The 13757-nt window shown below is 44.7% G+C and overlaps 1 protein-coding gene across 3 annotated transcripts in view; it reads left to right on the top strand.

The window, feature by feature from the left end:
• The window catches only part of KDM5B (lysine demethylase 5B), a 135492-nt gene that overhangs the window by 105637 nt on the left and 16098 nt on the right, over positions 1–13757 (top strand). For all 3 annotated transcript variants that reach the window (XR_004645415.1, XM_034767759.1, XM_034767758.1), the window contains one exon: positions 9065–9550. Coding sequence is in view for 2 of the 3 variants with exons in the window: in XM_034767759.1 (XP_034623650.1) it covers positions 9065–9550 (486 nt within the window). In the remaining variant the exon portion in view is untranslated. The remainder of the gene's footprint in view (positions 1–9064; positions 9551–13757) is intronic.

Raw genomic sequence — 13757 nt, 5'->3', positions numbered from 1 at the left:
TAAATGCAAAGTAATGCACCTTGGAAAACATAATCCTAGAATATCAGGGTTGTAAAGGACCTCAGGAGATCATCTAGTCCAACCCCCTGCTCAAAGCAGGATCAATCCCCAACTAAATCATCCCAGCCAGAGCTTTGTCAAGCCTGACCTTAAAAACCTCTAAGGAAGGAGATTCCACCACCTCCCTAGGTAACCCATTCCAGTGCTTCACCACCCTCCTAGTGAAAAAGTTTTTCCTAATATCCAACCTAAACTTCCCCTACTGCAACTTGAGACCATTACTCTTTGTTCTGTCATCTGCTGGGGAAAGATAACTCAGTGGTTTGAGCATTGGCCTGCTAAACCCAGGGTTGTGAGTTCAATCCTTGAGGGGGCCATTTAGGGATCACAGTGGGGGGAATCTGTCAGGGACAATACTTGGTCCTGCTAGTGAAGGCAGGAGACTGGACTCAATGACCTTTCAAGGTCCCTTCCAGTTCTATGAGATAGATATATCTCCATATTAAAATAAATAAATAAAAATAGTCTAGATCCCTCCTCTTTGAAACCACCTTTCAGGTAGTTAAAAGCAGCTATCAAATCCCCCCTCATTCTTCTCTTCTGCAGACTAAATAATCCCAGTTCCCTCAGCCTCTCCTCGTAAGTCATGTGCTCCAGTCCCCTAATCATTTTTGGTGCCCTCCGCTGGACTCTCTCCAATTTGTCCACATCCTTCTTGTAGTGTGGGGCCCAAAACTGGACACAGTACTCCAGATGAAGCCTCACCAATGCTGAATAGAGGGGAATGATCACGTCCCTCGATCTGTTGGCAATGCTCCTACTTATACAGCCCAAAATACTGTTAGTCTTCCTGGCAACAAGGGCACACTGTTGACTCATATCCAGCTTCTCATCCACTGTAACCCCTAGGTCCTTTTTTGCCGAATTGCTGCCTAGCCCCCCTCGTTCCCTAGTCTGTAGCAGTGCATGGAATTCTTCTATCCTAAGTGCAGGACTCCGTAGTTGTCCTTGTTGAACCTCATCAGATTTCTTTTGGCCCAATCCTCTAATTTGTCTACGTCCCTCTGTATCCTATCCCTACCTTCCAGCATATCTACCACTCCTCCTAGTTTAGTGTCATTTGCAAACTTGCTGAAGGTGCAATCCACGGCATCCTCCAGATCATTAATGAAGATATGGAATAGAACCGGCCCCAGAACCGACCCTTGGTGCCCTCCTCTTGATACCGGCTGCCAACTAGACATGGAGCCATTGATCACTACCCGTTGAGCCCGACGATCTAACCAGCTTTCTATCCACCTTATAATCCATTCATTCAGCCCATACTTCTTTAACTTGCTGGCAAGAATACTGTGGGAGACCGTATCAAAAGCTTTGCTAAAGTCAAGGAATAACACGTCGACTGCTTTCCCCTCATCCACAGAGCCAGTTATCTCCTTATAGAAGGCAATTGGATTAGTCAGGCATGACTTGCCCTTGGTGAATCCATGCTGACTGTTCCTGATCACTTTCCTCTCCTCCAAATGCTTCAGAATTGATTCTTTGAGGACCTGCTCCATGATTTTTCCAGGGACTGAGGTGAGGTTGACTGGCCTGTAGTTCCCCGGATCCTTCTCCTTCCCTTTTTTAAAGATGGGGACTACATTAGTCTTTTTCCAGTCATTCGGGACCTCCTCCGATCACCATGAGGTTTCAAAGATAATGGCCAATGGCTCTGCAATCACATCCGCCAACTCCTTTAGCACCCTCACATGCAGTGCATCTGTCCCCATGTACTTGTGCTCGTCCAGCTTTTCTAAATAGTCCTGAACCACTTCTTTCTCCATAGAGGGGTGGTCACCTCCCCCCATACTGTGCTGCCCAGTGCAGTAGTCTGGGAGCTGACCTTGTTCATGAAGGCAGAGGCAAAAAAATCATTGAGTACATTAGTTTTTTCCACGTCCTCTGTCACTAGGTTGCCTCCCTCATTCAGTAAGGGTCCCACACTTTCCCTGACCACCTTCTTGTTGCTAACATACCTGTAGAAACCCTTCTTGGTACTCTTAACGTTCCTTGCTAGCTGCAACTCCAAGTGTGATTTGGCCTTCCCTGATTTCACTCCTGCGTGCCTGAGCAATATTTTTATACTCCTCCCTGGTTATTTGTCCAATCTTCCACTTCTTGTAAGCTTCCTTTTTGTGTTTAAGATCAGCAAGGATTTCACTGTTAAGCCAAGCTGGTTGCCTGCCCTATTTACTATTCTTTCTATTATTCTTTCTATTTACTATTCTTTGTTGTTGTTGTTCTGTTTTTTATCGGGGGTATTTTTGGCCTTAAGTTTAAAGACGTTTAGAGTATGTTACGTGTGTCTAGCCCCCCACTCTCCCATTCCCCCTCTAAACTCCTTTGCAAAACTCCCCTGTTTGCTGCTCCTAGTCACTAACCTGTTCATTTATCTTGTCAAGTTTCATTTCTGGCACAAGGAAACTAGAATCCCAGTTATACTAGAGCTTTTCCAGGGTGGTTTGGATAGCCTTGCAATAATGCATCATAGCAAGACAGGTGTTAACCCTCAGCAGTGTTCTTTATGCAGTGTTCTAGTTCTTTGAGCAACCTCAAATACCCAGATTCCTCAGACTGATCAAATAGTGCTTGTTGCAGGTTTTGTCTGACCTCCCAACACTGCACCCATCTCCAGTTATCCAAGCCCTCATGGCAGCACATTTCAGACCCATGACATCTAACTTACCCATTCTGTTACACACACACACACACACACACACACACACCCCTAATGAAGCTAGAAAGGTGATATATATCCATCCATCCATCAAGGCCTACCTTTTTAAGAGGCATTATCTCCAGAAGGCATGTCTCAGAATTAGTAACTGTGCAAAAACCTCACTGTACTTAGAACTCCAGAATCCTTTCTGTCCAAGGTAAGCTCTCTGTTCAGTCTATGCTGCTTACTGTAGCTTTGCATTGCTAGAACAATACAAAGCAGCTGGAGTGTGGTGATGAACCTGGCTCTTAATTTGCAATTGATTTACTGGGTCAGATATTCAGGATACAATGTAACTTTTTGTTTTTAAATTTAACTTTTTAAAAATAATATATTGGTAAGCTTCCATGATAAAGTGGGAAATTTGAAGCTTGTAGTTGAAAGGAAAGTTATTTTTTATTAAAATTGCACCATACCACTACAGTAATGATGAGTAGAACTAAAGATTTATCAAGTTTAGGCAAAAAGAACTATAAAAAAGGGACCAAATGTTAAGGCAGGAACACAAACTTCACTGAGTGCCTGCAAACTATGCTGTTTTAAGAAAAACCAGAAGATTAAAGAGAGGTATGTTCAGAGAAAAGTATCCATATACCAGATCTGCTCTTGGGTGCTTTTGAACCTTGGTTTCAGCTTTAAGTCACCTTCAGAGAAGTGAGAGTGGAATCCTTTTTATATGCAGGGCAAGGTTTTGGGGAATGGGGGGTGTGACAGACCCAGACCAGTGGGGTACAGAAGTCTGGTAGAGGGCAAATATACTGGTCACTGGATGAGTAGTTTTCTGTTCCCTGAGTGACCAGAGTAGGGGCTGCACTAGAGTAATCAGAAACCTGCTAGAACCAGTTAAGGCAGGCAGGCTAATTAGGACACCTGGAGCCAATTAAGAAGAAGCTTCTAGAATCAATTAGGGCAGGCTAATCAGGGCACCTGGGTTTTAAAAAGGAGCTCACTTCAGTTTGTGGTGTGAGTGTGAGGAGCTGGGAGCAAGAGGCGCAAGGAGCTGAGAGTGAGAGGGTGTGCTGCTGGAGGACTGAGGAGCACAAGTGTTATCAGACACCAGGAGGAAGGTCCTGTGGTGAGAATAAGGAAGGTGTTTGGAGGAGGCCATGGGGAAGTAGCCCAGGGAGTTGTAGCTGTCATGCAACTGTTACAGGAGGCACTATAGACAGCTGCAGTCCATAGGGCCCTGGGCTGGAACCCAGAGTAGAGGGTGGGCCCAGGTTCCCCCCAAACCTCCCAATTGACCTGGACTGTGGGTTCTTCCAGAGGGGAAGGTCTCTGGGTTGTTCCACAACCCACATGGTGAATCTCTGAGGCAAGAAAATCTGCCAATAAGCGCAGGACCCACCAAGATAGAGGAGGAACTTTGTCACAGGGGGTAAAGATTATTTTGCAAGGGTATCCAATTTTTATGAGCATTAAATTTGGAAGAATGTTTGTCAGATTACCCTGGAGCTCTTTGCTGGAGAAGCTGCTATTCTTTGAGTGGCTTTTGCACATTCCCATTCTTGGGATGTGCCAACAGTTCAGCTAAGCCAGTGGAACCTTCTAGTAGCAATGCCCAGTATAGCACCCATGCCCTTTCTCCTCCCTTCACTATTCCTCAGTAAAAGAGATGTGGGGCATCAGCCGCCTTAGTTCCTTCCAATCATAGCAGACTGACCAGGAACCTCACCAGGCTCCCAACCCAGATTCACCTTTCTAGCTTCATTAGCTGTTAGTTCTTTATTTATTTTTATTTTCTTATTTTTTGACTAAGGTTCTTTGCACCCTGGTGCAGATCCTTGGTTCCAATATGTCAGAAACAAAGACAATGATATCAGGGCTCAAGAGTTGCATCTTTTGCCTTGATTTTCCTACTTCCAGATGCACCTTTGGCCTGCTTGGGGCAAGATCATTGACCTTGTTTTTCCATATGCAGCACCTTCACTCCCAGGGTCAGAAAAGACCGTGAGAATTGCCTTCAGGCTATGCAAATGAAGGAGCTATTAACAGGTTCAGCACTGAAATGCTGGGATCTGTAAGTGCTGGGAGACCACCCTCTGCTGCAACCTCCAAAGACCTTAGAGACTAACAAATTTATTTGAGCATAAGCTTTCGTGGGCTACAGCCCACTTCATTGGATGCATGTAGTGGAAAATACAGTAGGAAGATATCTATCTATATCTATATATAGATATATACACACACACACAACATTAAACAATGGGTGTTACCATACACACTATAAGGAGAGTGATCAGTTAAGGTGAGCTTTTATCAGCAGGAGAGAAAAAGAACTGTTTGTAGTGGTAATGAAAATGGCCCATTTCCAGCAATTGACAAGGAGATATGAGGAACTGGGGAGGGGGAGAAATAAGCATGGGGAAATAGTTTTACTTTGTGTAATGGCCCATCCACTCCCAGTCTTTATTCAAGCCTAATTTAATGGTGTCCAATTTGCAAATTAATTCCAATTCAGCAGTCTCTCGTTGGAGTCTGTTTTTGAAGTTTTTTTGTTATAATATTGCGGACTTTTAGGTCTATAATTGAGTGGCCAGGGAGATTGAATTGTTCTCCAACTGGTTTTTGAATGTTATAATTCTTGACATCTGATTTGTGTCATTTATTCTTTTATGTAGAGACTGTCCGCTTTGGCCAATGTACATGGCAGAGGGGCATTGCTGGCACATGATGGCATATATCACATTGGTAGATGTGCAGGTGAACGAGCCTCTGATAGTGTGGCTGATGTGATTAGGTCCTATGATGGTATCCCCTGAATAGATATGTGGACAGAGTTGGCAACAGGCTTTGTTGCAAGGATAGGTTCCTGGGTTAGTGTTTTTGTTGCATGGTATGTGGTTTCTGGTGAGTATTTGCTTCAGGTTTGGGGGCTATCTGTAAGTAAGGACTGGCCTGTCTCCTAAGATCTGTGGGAGTGAGGGATCGTTCTTCAGGATAGTTGGGGGCTGAAGGTGATGACTAGTGGCGTTCTGTTACTTTCTTTGTTGGGCCTGTCCTGTAGTAGGTGACTTCTGGGTACTCTTCTGGCTCTGTCAATCTGTTTTTTCACTTCAGCAGGTGGGTATTGTAGTTGTAAGAACGCTTGATAGAGATCTTGTAGGTGTTTGTCTCTGTCTGAGGGGTTGGAGCAAACGCAATTGTATCGTAGAAAGTAAGGCCTTGGCTACACTTACCCGGTAGTTCGACGGCTGGAAATCGAACTTCTGGGTTCGACTTATCGCGTCTAGTCTGGACGTGATAAGTCGAACCCGGAAGTGCTCGCCGTCGACTGCGGTACTCCAGCTCGCCGAGAGGAGTACCGCGGAGTCGACGGGGGAGCCTGCCTGCCGCGTGTGGACCAAGGTAAGTTCGAACTAATTCGAACTAAGGTACTTCGAACTTCAGCTACGTTATTCACGTAGCTGAAGTTGCGTACCTTAGTTCGAATTAGGGGGGTAGTGTAGACCAAGCCTAAGAGAACTCTCCTTATAGTGTGTATGGTAACACCCATTGTTTCATGTTCTGTGTGTGTGTGTATGTGTATGTGTGTGTGTGTGTATATATATATATATCTTCCTACTGAATTTTCCACTACATGCATCCGATGAAGTGGGCTGTAGCCCGTGAAAGCTTATGCTCAAATAAATTTGTTAGTCTCTAAGGTGCCACAAGTACTCCTGTTCTTTTTGCATACTCTGAGAGTAATCATCAGTGGCTCACAGTCAAGCTGGAGGGGTATGTCAAGTGGGGTCCCGCAAGGATCTGGTTCTATTAAGTATCTTCATAAATTATTGGATAATGGTGTAGAGAGTACACTTATGAAGTTTGCGATTCCAACCTTGGAGGGTTTGCAAGTACTTAGAAGGACAGAATTAGAATTCAAAATGATCTTGACAAACTAGAGAATTGGTCTGAAATAAACAGAATGAAATTCAATAAGGACAAATGCAAAATATTGCACTTAAAGCCCTGGCTGGGATGATTTAGTTGGGAATTGGTCCTGCTTTGAGCAGGGGGTTGGACTAGATGACCTCTTGAGGTCCCTTCCAACCCTGATATTCTATGATTTAAGATGGAATAATCAATTGCACAAATACAAAATGGGAAATGATTGCCTAAGAAGGCATACTGTAGAAAAGAACATGGAGGGTTATAGTGGATCATAAACTAAATATGAGTCAACATTGTAATACAGTTGCAAAAAAGGCAAACATCATTTTAGGATATATTAACAGGAGTGCTGAAGGCAAGACAGAAGAAGTCGTTTTTCCACTCTTCTCAGCACTGATAGTCTCAACTGGAGTATTGTGTCCAGTCCTGGGCACCACAGTTTAGGAAAGATGTGGACAACTTGGAGAAAACCCAGAGGAAAGCAACAAAAATGATTAAAGGTCTAAGAACCATGACAAGGAAAGACTGAAAAAATTGGGTTTGTTTAGCCTGGAGAAGAACGGGTGGGGGGAGTAAAAGGTTGTTATAAAGAGCAGGATGATAAATTGTTCTCCTTATCAACTGAGGACAAGGCAAGAAGTCATGGGCTTAAATTGCCACAAGGGAGATTTAGATTAGACATTAAGAACTTCCAAACTGTATGAGTAGATAAGCATGGAACATATTACCTAGGGAGGTTGTAGAATCTCCATCATGAGAGGTTTTTATGTAAAGGTTAGGCATACACAAACCAGGTATGGTCTAGATAATACTTAGTCCTGCCTCTGTGCAGAGGACTGGACTAGATAACCTACTGAAGTCCCTTCTAGTCCTACATTTCTGTGTTTCTGTTCTGTTCTGATTGCCCCAGATTGGGTGACACAATGTTGGTTCTTGGATCTACTGCAGCTCTCATAAGAGTCTCCCCACAATTCCAGACCTGTTGACCTAGAAGAGAAATCAGATTTTACCATCCAGACTTCGACTCTTGCCACTTGACAGCATGGGTTATAGGACTTTGACAGATCTGGCACCACCCTGTTTGGAGAAGGTACAGAAGAGTCTATTAAACTTCAGGAAGCATTGGACTCGCCTGGGTTATGATCATAAGTAGAAAAGGTTTTCTTTGTGAGCATCCAGCAATAAAATAAACACAGGTTCAGCTGCTGTTCTATCCGTAATGGAGTACTTCATTTTAAATCCTTGGGACTATCCATATTATCAGTAAAAGTACATCTCTCAGTCATCTCATCTCATCTCATCACAGCTTAGTGAGGCAAAACTCTGTATTTTGTAATAAAAAGGTTTTTGGAGGGTTTTAAAGTACATCTACCTCTAGTTAGAGAACCCACACCAACACAGGACCTCAGTTTAGTACTTAGTTCATGAAACCTCCCTTTATTGTAGCTATCACTTCCGCTGCAGGCTCTCAAGGCTGATCCTCCCTCCCCCTTAGTCTTTCACAAAGGTCCTCTTTCACACACCCCAAATTTCTCCAAGGTGGTAACAGAATTCCAGTCCTATCCTTGCCAGTACTTTTCCCCAGGCCTCACTCCCCACTTAGGGGAAGCTAATCTACACACATTGGATGTTACAAGAGCATTACCATGCTGTTTGATTAGGTCTGAGGAGTACAGGAAATTGCCTAGACTGTCTCTTATGGGGAAGAGAGTGAAATTCAGGCAGTTACATCCCAATGCCGTTCTAAGTAGGTTAGACTCTACTGATGAGTGTTATAAACATGCCAGTGCTCCTCTTCCAGAAGTGCATAGAGTGCACCCAACTGGAGTGAAGGCTGCTTTCATATTAGTGATCTGTAGAGATCCCTCTTGAAGCTCAGTTCAGACCATCACCACACACTGTGCCTTAGATCTGACATCTAGATCAGATCCTCAATTTGGTAAAGAAGTATTAAAATCTCTGTTTAACTAGGCCTTCTCATCTCACTATTTGGAAGGGGGAGTACTGTTTGCCAAACTCCCAAGAGTGGGAGTGTGCGTAGGCCACTGGCAGAAGAAGTGAAGGTTACTCACCTGTAACCAGAGTTCTTTGAGATGGACTCTGCTCATTCATGCTCCGGATCCAGCTTCCCTTGTTCCTTGGAATCCTAGCTATAACTCTGGACCCAAGGAAGGTGGTAGAAGGAATTGAGGGAGATAGAGCACCAGGCCCACTCTTGCAGCCTCACACTCCAAATGTTAGGATCAGGGATCATGAGAGCATTCCAACTGGCACTGTTACTGAAAGGTCTAATCTGCATCATTGGCACATCTCAAGAGTGAATGTTCAGCGGTCACTCAAAGAACTCCAGGGACTAACCTACATTTAGAGGGGATTCTGTTTTTGCTGATCCTGGAATTAAATGCATTTGTTTTAACTCCCTTGCAGATGGCCGCACTTGGTGAAGCCCGTTTAAAGGAGATGGAGGCACTGCGTTCTCTGAGAGCAGCAAATGAAGGGAAGGTGCTATCTAATGAAGATGATGCAGAGATGAAAGTTTGCCTTTGCCAGAAAGAGCCAGCGGCACCAATGATACAGTGTGAACTCTGCAGAGCGGTCTTTCATACCAGCTGTGTTTCAGTGCCCAGTATTTTTCAGGGACCTTGTGTTTGGCTCTGTCTTCACTGCCATAGATCAGAAAAGCCACCTTTAGAAAAAATCCTCCCTTTACTGGCTTCCCTGCAGCGTATCCGTGTGAGGCTTCCTGAGGGAGATGCTTTACGGTATATGATAGAGAGAACTGTGAACTGGCAGCACAGAGCACAACAAATGTTATATTCAGGGAATCTAAAACTTATACAAGACAAAATTGGCTCAGGATTATTGTACAATAGATGGCAAGCCACAGCATACCAGTTGCCAGAGACAAACAAGGTGAGATTGAATTTACTTCTAGGAGTGGCTAGGAGTGATCTGATTTCAGCAAGAGCAGTTTGCCAAATTTCTTTGCATTTTGTAGATTCTACTTGAAACAGATTCATTATATATTCACGCAGTGTCTTCAAAGAGGTATTACCATGGCAGATTATTATTGTATTGCTGGCTAATTCTCAAGTGTTGATCCCTCTACAAGTTTGAGGAAATGGGAGTTTTCCTTGTTAGTTGGGGAGTATGTGTGTATTATCCACCATGTTGTCCAGCAACTTGGAATGCTGCATTCCTCCCCTGCTGGAACTGAGAATGCTCAATCCTTCTCAATGACTATCCTTTTGGATTAAGTCTCTGTTGAAGATTTAGTATCCCTACCTATCCTGTTAAAGCACCATTTTGTGTGTGTGTGTGTGTGCGTGCATGCATGTGGAATGGGGGAGGGGGTGTAGCTGGGGGGGTGTAGAAGATATATATGTTAAGATGAGTAGGGCCTTTAACAACACATGGTGGGGTGACAGGGTGTACGATGGGTTTCATTTTCGTGAAGGAGGGGGACATAGTTTTCAGAAGTGCAGAGTTGCTGTTATTTGGGTGTTAACAATCACAGTAAACATGTTATGGGACCTCTAGAGGAAAGAGTTTCTTCAGCAAAACCAGACTTGATTTTTCTAAGGCAAAAAACAAACCCCAAAATGCTTTAAAAGAAAAGTTTCAGGTCTTTGTGCATCGAAAACAAACCACAAAACCTCCTTTACAGGTCACTTTTAAGGTGTCTATAACTTGAAGTAAATCTCTCGACTGACTGAAATGTCTTACTCCTGTTAGCCCAACCTTGTTTGATATCAAATTTGTCTATTTGGTCACTTTTGACATGCCTAATTATGTTTTTAAGAAATATTCCAGCTGTTTTTGGTAGTCATGTAAATCAGATACTTTTGCCACACTTGGTAACTATATAGACTAAAAAATTAAGCACCCAAGTCCTCATTCAAGTGCCTAAATAAAATTGTCCTACTTGTTACGATTGCTGAGCAACCACAGTTCCCATTGAAGATAACCAGATAACTTACATATTTAAATACATGACTTTAACCACGCAAGTTTGAATATTTTGGCTAATGACTTTAGTGAAAAATGTGGAAGTTTTAGTTTAGTTTGAAAAATTTGCTTAAGAAATAGTCATGAACAATTGGTTTAGGGCCAGATTTTCAAAGGTGTTGAGATGCCTACAGATGCAGTTAGGCATCAAGTGGGGTTTTTAAAAGTGCCTAAATAGATTAGGTGGTCTGAAATGGGCCATCTTGATTATCACTACAAAAGTTTTTTTTCTCCTGCTGATAATTGCTCATCTTAATTAATTTGCCCTTCCAACTCTTAAGAGGCTACTCCCACCTTTTCATGTTCTCTGTATGTGTATACATATCTCCTTACTATATGTTCCATTCTATGCATCCGATGAAGTGGGCTGTAGTCCATGTAGCTCAAATAAATTTGTTAGCCTCTAAGGTGCCACAAGTACTACTGTTTTTTGTTTTTGTTTTTTTGTTTTTTGTTTTTTTTTGCAGATACAGACTAACACGGCTGCTACTCTGAAACCCATCTAATTCCCAATGGTTTCCATTGAGATAGGCACCTAATCTGCTTGGGCACCTTTAAAAACCCCATTCGGTGCCTAGCTGCATCTTTAGGCACCTCAGTACCTTTGAAAATCTGGCACTTACTCTGTTCATAGACTCAAAGGCCATTAGTTTCCACCCTGTTATCCCTGTATTGAGTCCACTAAAGCATATCTTCCAGAAAGGCATCCCACCTGGATTTGAAGACATCAAGATGGGAATAGAATGTAGGTCTACTGAGTTCCAAGCCAATGCCCTAGCCACTGTACCACACTATGTCCTCCTATAAAAGAATATTTGTTTACACTGGGGTGTCAGAGTTGTTTGGAGGAGAAGGTTGAATTCTAGATTTAATTGAAGTGTGTGGTCTAGCAGAAATAGCAGAAATCCCACTGAGGTCAATGAAAGGTTTGCACAAAGTTCAGGAGAGAAGACGGCCTTTGTTTAGTAGCTATGAGTTCTTCTTCGAGAGATGTCCCTGTGGGTGCTCCACTCCAGGTGTTGGTGCGTCCCTGTGCCTTTGCTCGGAGATTTTTGTAACCGAACTCGTACCGGCCACGCATGCGTAGAGCCTGCACACCCCCCCCCCCCCCCCCCCCCCCCCCACTGGGGGGCGGCCCCCCCCCCCCCCCCCCCCCCCCGAATCTAGCTTAATAGTGCGCATGCGCGGCCGGTCTCCTCAGTTCCTTCTCTATCGTCCCCGGCCTGAGACGGAGCTCAGCAGACTCGTTAGGAAATTCTTTCCTCTTGTTACAATTACCCTTCTAGTTAGTTAGTTCGTTGTTAGTTATAGTTAGTACCATTTCTATCTTTTTAAATCCCTGTCAGCCGCAGCCGCTTCGGACATGCCTGACTCCACCGGCTTTAAGCGCTGCTCTAACTGCAAGGAGGCTATCCCCCTGTCAGATGGCCACTCACAGTGTATAAAATGTTTGGGGGAGACCCACATTCCCCAAAGATGTGCCCACTGCAGCAAACTTAGCTCCAGGGCATGGAAGGACAGGGAGCTTAGACTGAAACTGCTCCTCCTCCAGAAATCCCTAGGCACAGCTTCAGACCCAGGCACTGATTCTGGCTCTGCTGCCCACCACAGCCCCCCCCCCCCACCCCCCACCTCAAAGAAGCACAAGAAATCTTCAAAAAAAAAAGGGCGCCTTTTGTCAGCTTCAAAGGAAACCCTGTGACACAGGATTTCCCCGGGCAGATCTACTGCTTCCCCTGTGCTCCCCCGCTTGAGCACATTTGACAAGCCGGGCTCTTCCGGCACCGCGCGAAATCCACCTGAGGCTGCGCGTGAGGCTCCGGTGCCGAGGCTTCAGGCTTCCAGCTGCCTGCCTCTCTTCTGGCACCGTTCGGCACTGCGGTGGACGCGGTGCTGACATCCCACAACCTTCCTGACCCCCTGCAGGCTGAGATTGCTGCCACGGCACCGACACCCGCTGGGCTGACCGGCAGTGAGCCCAGACTCAAAACACCGGTGCAGAGGAATGTTTCCTCACTGCAGCTTCCTGCTATCCAGCCTTCACCTCACACAGGAGCCTCAGCACTTCAATTTACTTATGCAAGAGATCTGTTTGTGTCACTTATCCTGCTGAATGCCTGCTTCTCCCCAATGGCTGAGTCAGGGACTGAACAGCCTTCCTCCAGGGAGGAGGAAGCTGGACCACAGGGGGATTTTTCACTGTATCAAGACTCCCATCCCCAGACCCCAGTCAACAGAGGTCATAGAAAAATTACCTCATCCTATTCTCAGGATCCTGCCCCCTGGGGGGTGAACCCCTGGATGGCACCACCTATCCCCTACCCACCACCATAGCAATATTGGGCACCATGGGCATCGTACCCTCGAGAACACACGTGCTACTCCACCTCAACCAGGCACAACACCGGTCTAGCACCACCACCTGACGAACCTGCCAGTGACACAAGACACCAGGCAGCATCGTCACACTTGCAGTGTCAACCAAGTCCTGATCCTATTCCAGTAGAGCCGGAGGTAATGCCTGAAGAAGCCTTACTTCCCCCTCCTCCAACACTGTTGGATGACTACGCAAAATTCCAAGACCTTTTTAAAAGAGTTGCCAGTGACTTGAGAATTAACTTAGAGGAAGTCCCTGAACAACAGCATGAGTTAACGGACATCCAACAGCCCTCTTCTTTCTCTAGGGTTGCATTACCAATCAACGTAGCCCTTTTAGAACCTGCTAAGTCCATCTGGCAGACTCCAGCTACAAGCCTACCCACCTGTAAACAAGTGGATCACAAGTACTTCATCCCTTCTAAGGGCTCTGAATTCCTTTTTACCCATCCAGCACCAAACTCGTTGGTAGTAGACGCAGTGAACCAAAGGACCAAACAACAGTATTCCCGCTCCACTCTGGCCAACAAGGAAAGTAAACGGTTGGATCTCTTCGGTCGCAAAGTATATGCATCCTCAAGGCTACAATTTCGTATTGCTAATTATACTGCAGTTCTTGCAAAATATGACCACAGAAACTATAATAAATTCATGGACTTTATTGATGACATTCCAGAACAGAAGAAACAACAATTCACAGCTCTGGTTTCCGAGGGACAAATCATATTACGTACCG

This window comes from Trachemys scripta, chromosome 4, assembly GCF_013100865.1.
Source record: "Trachemys scripta elegans isolate TJP31775 chromosome 4, CAS_Tse_1.0, whole genome shotgun sequence".
NCBI classification, from domain to species: domain Eukaryota; kingdom Metazoa; phylum Chordata; order Testudines; family Emydidae; genus Trachemys; species Trachemys scripta.
This window is presented reverse-complemented; position numbering and strand designations above follow the sequence as displayed.